Raw genomic sequence first — 12,450 nt, forward strand, 5'->3', positions numbered from 1 at the left:
ACCTGAGCTCCCTTACAGGCACTTTAAAAAATTGGCCACTTATGAAGCTCCTCCACTCTGGCATTTGCCATCAAACATATACTAACTGATCGTTCTAAATACGTACAGCGACGACAATTGACAATCAAAGACTACCAAAGAGAAAACCTTCCCTTAATTAAACGCATCCAATTGGTGTGAGAACTAGTATACAAGATTTAAAGTACAATCATCAAAGTTACTATTTTAAGCACATTTCATTTACATTTAAAAGGTGGGTTTTTAATCGTTTTTTAAAGACAGCAAGAGACTCAGATGTTCGGACAGACAGAGGAAGTTCGTTCCACCACTTAGGGTGCCAGTACAGAGAAGAGCCTTGATGCTCGTCTTCCTCTAGTCCTGGGTGGAGGATCGAGTCGAGCGAGACTGGTGGCTCGGAGGTTGCGTGGTACAGAGCGGGGTTTGATTAGACCACGAAGGTAGCTCGGTGCTGGTCCATTTTTGGCTTTGTAGGCGAGCATCAGAGTTTTAAACTGAATGCGTGCAGCTACAGGAAGCCAGTGAAGAGAACGCAGCAGTGGGGTGATGTGACAGTGTTTGGGTTGGTTAAAAACCAGACGGGCAGCTGCATTTTGAATGAGCTGCAAGGGTTTAATAGTGGACATTGGAGCTCCTGCCAGGAGGGAGTTGCAGTAGTCCAACCGTGAGGGAATCTTCGTAGTAAGTAGTATGTGGTTTGGGACACGGCCCATCGGCTTGGATGCTGACGCAGCGCCTCTTCCCCACTTTGCATCTCTCCTTTCGTTGTTTTGCACGAATCGTTTCTGAAGGACCCTCATTTCCCTCGTGCACTTCTTTATGATCCCAAAAATGACAGTCGTCTGATTCCCTAACTCACTAGGCTTTAGCCGTCAGCGTTCCGATTCTGCGCTCGGTCTGAATTCCGCCTCATTTGTAAGTCGCTTTGCATCTTCCAGGTATCCGAGCGGGAATCATTTCAATAATTGCGCCGGTATGTAAAAGCGGACCGCTATCTGCGCGCGATATCTGGGCATGCGTCATCTTCTGCGTTATTTATTTGACTGGCTTTGTTCTGGCAGATAAAGCTCCTGAGGTCGTGTCTGTACGCTGGCCTCCATGCAAATTCACCCCGCGTTTCGCACCCGGGCGTCGCGTGACCGTCGGCATGTGGGTTTGCAATGTGGCGTTGGGTTAACCTGTTTAAACAGAGTCCTCAAAGCTCGGGATGAATTCCTCATAGCCGTTATAAATGGTTATAATCATGCTTAGCTCAGTGGGTAGCACTGTCTCCTCACAAAAAGAAGGTCCTGGGTTCGATCCCCAGGTGGGGCGGTCCGGGTCCTTTCTGTGTGGAGTTTGCATGTTCTCCCCGTGTCTGTGTGGGTTTCCGAATCCAGGAGCTCCGGCTTCCTCCAACAAGTGAGGTGAACTGGAGATTCAAAATTGTCCATGACTTGAACTGATGAATCATGGGTAATCAGTAACTACCGGTCCTGTCATGAATGTAACCAAAGTGTGTAAACATGATCCTGTTGCGCATTTCGGTGCCATCCGACGTGCATCAGAGCAGCGATACCAGCCCGAAGCTGCGCCCGTGCCAGCCCGGCACTCGGGCCCATATGGCCGCGCTCTTCTTGGCACCCCTGCTAGCGATCACACACGCCGAACGTCGCGTTATGTGTGTAAACACGGCGCTAGTCGACGCCGAAATGACTCAAGGGCTGCCCCGGCAGCCGGGTGATGTCACATGTCACATATCGCATGGCTTTAATGTGCGGTGCCCGGTTCGAGCTGATACGCGGTTCGTGGACGGACCTCATGGACAAGCGGTCTTTGGCTCACGGATCTATTTTATCAGCTCCACTTACCATATAGGAGCGCTTTGTAGTTCTACAATTACTGACTGTAGTCCATCTGTTTCTCTGCATGCTTTGTTAGCTCCCTTTCGTGCTGTTTTATAATGGTCAGGACCCCCACAGGACAACCACAGAGTAGATATCATTTGGGTGGTGGATCATTCTCAGCACTGCAGTGACACTGACATGGTGGCGGTGTGTTAGTGTGTGTTGTGCTGGTATGAGTGGATCAGACACAGCAGCGCTGCTGGACTGAGAATAGTCCACCAACCAAAAACATCCAGCCAACAGCGCCCCGTGGGCAGCGTCCTGTGACCACTGATGGTCTAGAAGATGACCGACTCAAACAGCAGCGATAGATGAGCGATCGTCTCTGACTTTACATCTACAAGGTGGACCGACTAGGTAGGAGTGTCTAATAGAGTGGACGGTGAGTGGACACGGTATTTAAAAACTCCACTCATACCAGCACAACACACACTAACACACCACCACCATGTCAGTGTTAATTGTAGAACTACAGAGTGCTTCTGTATGGTAAGTGGAGCTGATAAAATGGACAGTGAGTATAGAAACAAGGAGGTGATTTTAATGTTATGGCTGATCAGTATCGCCAGTAAACCGACCAGCGTATTTTTACACTGGAACTGCACGAGGAGCCTTGACCGTGTAAAAAAGCCGTGACCCCGTCAAGCTCCTGCGTCACAGCCTTGTCTCCGCTGCACCACGCCTGGAGTGCAGAATCGCATTTACATGTCGTGCTAAATTCATCAGCGGGGAGAAAATCCACTTCGGCTTACCGTTGTTTGGTAATGGTGTGCGAGAGGAGCCTGAAGAGAGAGACGGACTGATAATGGCTAAAAATCAAGTATGCAAATTGCTCGTCCATTGACGTCATCCGCTGTATTGGGTGCCATCTGGGGAAACCGCGGCCAGCTTTCGAAAAGCTCTACGCGTGTGTGTGTGTGTGTGTGTGTGTGTGTGTGTGTGTGTGTGTGTGTGTGTGTAAAGAGGCACGCCAGGTCATGAGCTTTTAAAATATGCCATTCATCTTCCTCCTGCGCCGTCCACATTTGAGTCATTTGTTGATTTTCGGTTCTTTTTACTTCCTCCTTGTTTGTTATGTAACTCCTATAACAGTGTTTGAAACCACAGGGTGTTAAAACCAGCGCAAATGATGGAAAGAGAATTACAGGGTCTGTGTGAAAACCTAGTGAGCTGCCTTGCTGCCTGCTGCCTACCTAGGCAGCCTAAGTAGAGAGGACCGTATTAAGACATCAAACTCATAAGGCAGCTTATTTAGACGCACTACTTACTAGCTTATTATGCTAACACAGTTAGCCTCAGGCCATTCAAACCAACGGGCTGAGGTGGCACAACCAGCTAGCACGCCAGCTAACGTCTCCCTCCGTGTCCCAAAAATGGTTACATTTACAAATAAATGACACTTGCATAATTACACCTTTGAAAAGAACTCCGTTGGTTGCTCGGCATTCACATGCATCCGTCATTTTTGTGAGAAAGGTCGTGACGCAGTGAATGCTGGGATTGCCTTCATGCAGTCGGGTTAATTGGAGACACTGAATTGCCCTATAGGTGTATGTGTGTGTGTGAGTGTGTGTGTGTGCCCTGCGATGGACTGGCGCCCCGTCCAGGGTGTTACTGTGTGCCTTGCGCCCATTGAAAAGTTAGGATAGGCTCCAGCACCCAATCCCCCCGCGACCCTAATTGGATAAGCGGTTAAGAAAGTGAGTGAGACGAGTTCATATGGAGATCCGTATCACGCACGGAGTCAAACACTGATCCCCATTATCCCCTGTCTATAATGCAGCCTCATCAATCAGCCAGCAGAGGTCGTAATTGCAGCAGTCATGAGGAATCTCCTTTGGCATCCAAACTACAAACGAGCCAATCGTTGTCCGTGTAGCCGCCCAACTTATCCGCCGATAACAGAGACGAATGTTTTATGGTTTAGAATGTGAACGATTTGTTTTGGATCTAAAGTTCGAATCTTAATTCTCATCTCGAATTCTCCTCCACAGAGACGCGGTGCGATCTCCTACGACAGCTCTGATCAAACTGCTCTCTACATTCGTATGCTAGGTAAGCACCACTTCTATTCAATTAAACACACACACACACACACACACACACACAGCACAGCGTCCTGGATACCCGAACTAACAGGGTTAGACGTTCATGCAGCCCCCGCAGCCTCATGATCCCTGAGGACTGTTGCTTGAAATCTGATGTGAATTGATTAACGTGGGTGTAATTAGCACAGATACCGTCCAGCTTCTCGTGATCCTTTGACCCCTGAATGGCTCAGTGGTTTGAATGGATGCTGCTTGTGAAGGATCCTGACAGGACTGGTCTTGTTCCTGTTAAGCATAAATAGTGGAATATTATTTGACATGAGTTAGTTGACCGTGAGTGTGTATAAAACACACGGGCTGATTGAGTGAATTTAAAGGAAGGACATCGTCGTGTAGACTTGAATTTCCTGCCGAACCACTTGACACACTCACAGGGTCACTTGGTGTCACACGTGTCACAGGGACTTGAAGTTTGGAACTTGTGCTTCTCCATTTTCTTGTTCGTATCACCGGAGAAACGATGGGCGGTAGTTCTTTAGTTGCGGTTAACTTTCACATTAGTCTGGGGTAAACTGAACATTTACGAGCTGCTGCTTTTACTGTGAGCCGTGACGGATAAACCAGTCCTAACAGTCTCATGTGAGGGTGAACACAAGCTCAGACGCAGAGGTCAAAGGTCATGCTGCCAAAGAAACCCGGGGAGTTTTGAGTAGGGGGAAAAAAGCATAATAATAATAATAATAGTTAATAATAATGATATGAATAATAATAATAATAATAATAACAATATTTATAACAATAATAATATTTATAATAATGATATTAATAATAATAATATTATTAAGAAGAAGAAGAATAATTAATAGTAATAATAATAGTAATAATAATAGTAATAATAGTAGTAATAATAATAATAATAACAGTATTAATAATAATAATAATAATATTAATAATAACAATAATAATGTTAATAATAATGATATGAATAATAATAACAATAACAATATTTATGATAACAATAACAATAATAATATTAATAATAATAATATTAATGATGATAATTATAACAATAATAATGATAATAGTAATAACAATAAATAATATAATAATATAATAATAATAATAATAAAGGTAATAATATTAATAATATCAATAAAAATAACTAATAATAAAATCAATAAAATCTAAAATGATGATGATAATAATAATAATAATAATAATAATAATAAAATTTTAAATAATAACAACAACAATAAAAACATTAATAACAATAATCATAATAATAATGATAGTAATGAAAACAAATAATTATATGAATAACATTACTAATAATAATAACTGGGATGCGCATACCCCCCTGGCTTCTTCACCACAGCCGCTTCCCTCCTCATGCATGCCCGAGGAGCTCGAGTTTGGTGTTTTTGATGTGCGGCTCTTCCCGTCTGCATGCGTGACGTGTTCTACTAGACCTTTCGTACATTCTGTCAGATCTTTTGAATGCTTTTATTTAAACTCATGTCCTGCTTTAGTTTGACTGATGATTCATATTATTTTATTCCTTTTGCATAATAATGTAATTGTAATTCTCAGTTTTGGTATTTTGATAGGAGCTTGTGTAATATTCAAACAGCTGTTTTCAAGTAAGTAAATGTGCTGGTACCAGGCTGCTGTCCTTGTTTAATTTATTTAGTTATTTTAATTCTGTTCATTTCACTTCTATTTAATGCACATGCACACCAATCACACGCGACCTGCCGTGTCCCAGGCTGCCATTACTCAGTAGTCTATGCAAGTTGTTTTGTTTTGCCCCCTCTGTCCTCGACATGGCCGAGTAAATAGACCTACTGAATGAGAATCTAACAGATGTGAGTCCACAGCTTCGGCCAACCTCATTGAAATCCCTCTGATTTTTTTTCCACCCCTCATCCTCTCCATTCTGACCCCAGGCACAAGCTTGTCTTTCTTTCACCCGCGTCTACCTCGCTTACGCCAGCCTGAATACTAATGCCGCCCTCCTCCCGGCGTGGAGGTGCATGCTCCGCTCGCCCTCCTTCCCACGGTCTTGGCTGTGTGTGTGTGTGTGTCGCTTGTTTGTTAGCTCTGTGTGCTAACAAACCTCTTGAGGGCTTTTGTGTGTTACTGCCTTCTAGGAGATGTGAGAGTGAGGAGCCGGGTAGGATTCGAACCCGAACGGAGAGGCTCGCACCCATACCTGGGGGTCGATTTCCGCACCTTGCACTGTAAGTACACAGATTCACACTGAAGCTCATGTGGGGTTTGTAATGATGTCAGATTTGAAATCTCATGGATCATGAGTAGTCAGCTGTAATTGTATGCAGGTTGTTATTCCTAGTGTCTGAATCTTGTCTTTGTTGTGCACGTGCAGCCCGCGCCGAGTCGGCCGGATCGATTCCAGCCCGGAGGATCCGAAGACTTTTCAGTTTTCAGCGTCACCTGCTGGCATCCCGGTTTCTGCGTGGAGCTCCACACCTGAACCCCCTCCACATCCTGGATGAGGATTACTGCGGCCAAGCCAAGGTGAGTGTGCGGTCTCGCGGAGGTCCACGGAAAACGCTCGCCGAGATTACAGGGCGCAAAACCATCCAACTGCTGGCTTAACCAAGAACTCAAGAATAGAGATGAAATTTAATTCCAGTAAATGTGTAATGGCCAAAAGCCAAAAAAAACTAAGGGGCCAAAATAATTTTAAAAATCCCAAAATAGGAACTAAGGGGCCAAAACCATAAAATATCTCAAAATAAAAAAGGGGCAAAACTATAAAAGAAATCCCAAAAAAAAACCAAAACTAGGGGGCCAAAACCATAAAAACATTAAAAAAAAATGTTTGATAAAAACATTTAAAAAAAATGTTTGACCAAAACCATTAAAAAATCAAAAATAGGAACTAAGGGGCCAAAATAATTTTAAACAATCCCAAAATAGAAACTAAGGGGCCAAAATAATAAAAATAAAATACAATCCCAAAATAGAAACTAGGGGCGCAAAACTATAAAAAATCCCAAAATAGGACCTAGGGGGCCAAAATAATTTAAAACAAATCCCAAAATAAAAAATTGGAGGGCCAAAACCATTAAAAAAATCCCAAAATAAAAAACTAGGGGGCCAAAATCATAAATAGATAATAAAAAAATTCAAAATCCCAAAAATGTAATCCAAAACTATAAAAAAAATTATGAAATACAAACCAAGGGGTTGCGGGGGAAAAAAACATAAAAAATCTTGGGTTGGAACCCAGGACCCCGTAATTCTGTCCTAAACTTTGACGTTCAGCCCTACAGTTCTATAAACGTTCTACAGTTTAGTGCTTTCTGGCTGAGCTGTTGTTTTTACTAGATGTTTTTACGTGTCAGAGAACAAGGCTTGTTAAACAGAAAAAAATCCAATAAGGCTAAATCCGGACCAGCTGACCAGCCTTTTTTGGGGGGCAGACGGGGTGGAAGTTGTGTAAGTGTATTTTTTGCACCTGTTAGCATCTCTGTTGTCGCATCTCTGTAACGCGCTACATGTTGTGTTCTGGTTTGCAGTGTATGCTGGAGAAGGTTGGAAGCTGGAATTTTGATATTTTCCTGTTCGACAGGCTGACGAACGGTGAGTGCCTGTCATACTCGCGTGATCGTGTGTGTGTGTGTGTGTGTGTGTGTGTGTGTAGAAGCTTCCATCTGCTGAGCACACAGCAGCGCATGTGAATGTTGAGTGTGTAGAAGTTGCACAGATTTAAAGTGTTAAGTGCGTTTTATTCTCTTTTTTTCCCCCTCTGGTTTTCAGGAAACAGCCTGGTGTACCTGACCCTAAACCTGCTGAATCATTACGGCTTAATAGAGCTCTTCCAGTTAGACGTGGTTAAAGTGCGGCGTTTTTTAGGTGGGTATCTACACATCTATAAGGAAATTCCACAAAAACTCGGGTAGAGAAATCCCCACAGTGTACTTCGGTCCAAATTCACACTTCATGATATCGAATGCTTTCATGTTTTGGTACAGTTCAGTTGATGATACATTGTGGTTATATAATCACTACCAGTAATAAAGTACAGTATAATACAATAAAAAACCTTTACTGGCATTTTAACTGGCAATAAACTATAAAAGAACCCTCGCTGAACTAACAGTATAAAATATCATAAGGAAAAAAACTAAACAAATCTGTACATGGTTAACAAAGTTCTATCCTGTCACAAATGAACAAATACAACACTAACTACAGGAACACAAACTCACTCTTAACCACATTAACACAATCTGAACCAACAGAACACACATCAACTACTAGAACACAAATAAACTACTAGTACACAAACTACTAGAACACGAATAAACTACTAGTACACAAATAAACTACTAGTACACAAATAAACTACTAGTACACAAACTACTAGAACACGAATAAACTACTAGTACACAAATAAACTACTAGTACACAAACTACTAGAACACGAAAAAACTACTAGTACACAAATAAACTACTAGTACACAAACTACTAGAACACAAATAAACTACTAGTACACAAACTACTAGAACACGAATAAACTACTAGTACACAAATAAACTACTAGTACACATACTACTAGAACACAAATAAACTACTAGTACACAAAAACTACTAGTACACAAACTACTAGAACACGAATAAACTACTAGTACACAAATAAACTACTAGTACACAAACTACTAGAACACAAATAAACTACTAGTACACAAACTACTAGAACACATAAACTACTAGAACACAAACTACTAGAACACGAATAAACTACTAGCACACAAATAAACTACTAGTACACAAACTACTAGAACACAAATAAACTACTAGTACACAAACTACTAGAACACAAATAAACTACTAGTACACACAAACTACTAGTACACAAACTACTAGAACACGAATAAACTACTAGTACACAAATAAACTACTAGTACACAAACTACTAGAACACAAATAAACTACTAGAACACATAAACTACTAGTACACAAAAACTACAAGTACACAAACTACTAGAACACGAATAAACTACTAGTACACAAATAAACTACTAGTACACAAACTACTAGAACACAAATAAACTACTAGAACACATAAACTACTAGTACACGAATAAACTACTAGTACACAAATAAACTACTAGTACACAAACTACTAGTACACAAACTACTAGTACACAAACTACTAGAACACGAATAAACTACTAGTACACAAATAAACTACTAGTACACAAACTACTAGAACACAAACTACTAGAACACGAATAAACTACTTGTACACAAATAAACTACTAGTACATAAACTACTAGTACACAAACTACTAGAACACAAATAAACTACTAGTACACAAACTACTAGAACACGAATAAACTACTAGTACACAATCTAATAGAACACACAAACTACTATTACACAAAGAAACTACTAGTACACAAACTACTAGAACACAAACTACTATTACTTAAAGAAACTACTAGTACACAAACTACTAGAACACAAACTACTATTACTTAAAGAAACTACTAGTACACAAACTACTAGAACACATACTACTATTAGTTAAAGAAACTACTAGTACACAAACTACTAGAACACGAATAAACTACTATTACACAAAGAAACTACTAGTACACAAACTACTAGAACACATAAACTACTATTACTCAAAGAAACTACTAGTACACAAACTACTAGAACACGAATAAACTACTAGTACACAATCTAATAGAACACAAACTACTATTACACAAAGAAACTACTAGTACACAAACTACTAGAACAAATAAACTGCTAGTACACAAACTAATAGAACACAAAGAAACTACTAGAACACAAACTACTAGAACACAAAGAAACTACTAGAACACATAGAAACTACTTGTACACTGGGTCAGAGCATCTCCAAAACTGCAGCTCTTGTGGGGTGTTCCCGGTCTGCAGTGGTCAGTATCTATTAAAAGTGGTCCAAGGAAGGAACAGTGATAAACCGGCGTCAGGGTCATGGGCAGCCAAGGCTCATCGATGCACCTGGGGAGCGAAGGCTGGCCCGTGTGGTCCAATCCAACAGACGAGCTACTGTAGCTCAAACTGCTGAAGACGTTAATGCTGGTTCTGATAGAAAGTTGTCAGAATACACAGTGCATCACAGTTGCAGGGCTGTTTTGGCAGCAAAGGGGGACCAACACAATAGTAGGAAGGTGGTCATAATGTTATGCCTAATCTGTGTATATATCCAAACTACCTATACCAATGAACTATTTATTTATAACTAAACTACTAGAACACAAAAACACGTTTAGTTCCACTGTAGACGTCCTGTGATGTCTCTTGTTCTTCAAATGTTCAATAGATAATCAATAACAAACAACTTAACATACATAAAGCATGTCTTATTAGTAGCATGTTATTAAGAGAAGGTTGTTTAATCCTTTTTGTGGTTGTTTTTTATAGTTTTGGTTCAGGAGGACTACCACAATCAGAATCCTTACCACAACTCGGTCCACGCTGCTGATGTGACTCAGGCCATGCACTGTTACCTGCAAGAGCCCAAGGTACCATCACTCACCGCAACCACTCGCATCACAAAGAGCTCCGAGTTCGAATCTCAGCTCTGCCACCCGTCGGCTGGGCACCTGCAGTGGTCAAAACTGTCCGTTAAAGTCTGATGGGTGAGGAAAAAACGGACTAAAAAAAGGGGGCGGGGTCTTCGATGCTGTGTAAGGACCCTGGTTGGTAGCCAGAGGCGCCTGTACAGAAGTGGAGGAATGTGGAGATCAGCGCTTGACTCTCCATGCATGAGACTGGTCTCATACCCAAATCCATTTAAGTACAGACAAAAAAGTAGGGCCTGTGCGCCCTCCTTGGGCATGATCGGGGTCCCCAGCAGTAGCTATGAAAAAATTGGGAAAATTATGGAGAAGATGCATAAATAACATCACAAAAAAATAAGAATACCCTGCATGATACCATGGTTTTTAACTCTCTCTCTCTTTGTGTGTGTGTGTGTGCGTACACTTCCGTGCAGCTCGCCACGTCCCTCACTTCCTGCGACATCCTTCTGGGCCTGCTGGCAGCAGCCACACACGACCTGGACCATCCAGGGGTCAACCAGCCCTTCCTCATCAAAACCAAGCATTATCTCGCCTCTCTGTACAGGGTGAGGACAGCAGCGTATAGCGTCAGCCGTAACCCGCTGAACCCGTCGCCGTGCTAACCAGTGTGTGTTTGAAATGTGCAGAATACCTCAGTTCTGGAGAATCATCACTGGAGATCTGCGGTGGGTCTGCTCCGAGAGACCGGACTCTTCTCCCATCTTCCTCTAGAGGACAGGTAACAGAACCACACAGTCCAGCTCTTACACACTGGGTCTGTGTTAAAACCTAGTGAGCTGCCTTGCTGCCTGCTGCCTACCTAGGCAGCCTAAGTAGTGAGGGTTCTAATAAGACACTGACTCATAGGCAGATTATTTGCACACTGCTAACTTGGTAACGACATGGTAACGACACAGTAACGTGTCGGTCTGTGTATATAAGAGTGCATTAGGTGCAGCAGTGTTGTTGGGATTTTTAAACACCTCATCTGGTCAGTCAGGATCCCTTTCGATAACTGGTTACAGTCAGTAATTGTGTAGCTGCAGTTCATCTGTATGGTATACATAGCTTAATTACATAGATAGGCGTTCCTAATAAAGTGCTCAGCGAGTAATATGCTTTTAAAATTGTGGAAAAGGGATTCCCTAAACTGTTTGCCACTAAGCGAGCTCTGTTAAGACATGGTTTGACTAGTAGTTCACACGTTTCAGTCACATCCGTTGCTAAATACATAAAGTAAATACACTCACTGGGCACTTCATTAGGAACTCCTACGTCCGGATGAATTTCGTGGTTATACAATGACTGACTGTAGCCCATCAGCTGCTCACTCGCTCTCCTGAACCCTATTTCTCAACGGAAACGAACCCCTACTGACCAGACGATGTTTGTGTGGTGGAGCATGCTCAGCACTGCACCGATACTAACACGGTAACGTCACGGTAACGTCTCGGTCTGTGTATATATGAGCGCATTAGGTGCACTAGTGTTGTTGGGATTTTTAAACACCTCAGTGCAAACATCATCTGGTCATTTACTGATTAGTCAGTAATTGTATAGCCGCAGTTAATCTGGATGGTATACATAGCTTAATTGCATAGATAGGCGTTCCTAAGAAAGTGCTCAGCGAGTACTATGCTTTTAACATTGGGGAAAGGGGATTCCCTAAACTGTTTGCCACCAAGCAAGCTCTATTAAGACATCGATGGACTGGCAGTGTGCAAGGGAGCCCCAGTGGTCTCAACCCAACTCAACATCAGCACCTGACCTCACTGACTCTGGACTGAATGGGCACAAATTCCCACAGACAGAAAGAAAAGAAGGAGCAAATAACTATGAATGCTTATGTTTTTGGAACTGGATGTCCAACCAGCTTTAGGTACGATTAGGTGTCCCAATACTTTCG

The 12,450-nt window shown here is 42.1% G+C and overlaps 1 protein-coding gene across 2 annotated transcripts in view; it reads left to right on the plus strand.

Annotated features, from left to right (window-relative positions):
• pde7a (phosphodiesterase 7A) overlaps positions 1 to 12,450 on the plus strand; it is a 35,300-nt gene that overhangs the window by 17,007 nt on the left and 5,843 nt on the right. Inside the window, exons 2-10 of one of the 2 annotated variants that reach the window (XM_062985339.1) lie at positions 3,899 to 3,959; positions 5,560 to 5,592; positions 6,103 to 6,192; positions 6,339 to 6,490; positions 7,498 to 7,561; positions 7,739 to 7,834; positions 10,405 to 10,505; positions 10,979 to 11,110; positions 11,192 to 11,283. In XM_062985339.1, the coding sequence (XP_062841409.1) occupies positions 3,899 to 3,959; positions 5,560 to 5,592; positions 6,103 to 6,192; positions 6,339 to 6,490; positions 7,498 to 7,561; positions 7,739 to 7,834; positions 10,405 to 10,505; positions 10,979 to 11,110; positions 11,192 to 11,283 (821 nt within the window). The remainder of the gene's footprint in view (positions 1 to 3,898; positions 3,960 to 5,559; positions 5,593 to 6,102; positions 6,193 to 6,338; positions 6,491 to 7,497; positions 7,562 to 7,738; positions 7,835 to 10,404; positions 10,506 to 10,978; positions 11,111 to 11,191; positions 11,284 to 12,450) is intronic. The other variant, XM_062985340.1, reaches the window with a different exon arrangement.

This window comes from Trichomycterus rosablanca, chromosome 23 (genome assembly GCF_030014385.1).
Source record: "Trichomycterus rosablanca isolate fTriRos1 chromosome 23, fTriRos1.hap1, whole genome shotgun sequence".
Lineage (NCBI taxonomy): Eukaryota > Metazoa > Chordata > Actinopteri > Siluriformes > Trichomycteridae > Trichomycterus > Trichomycterus rosablanca.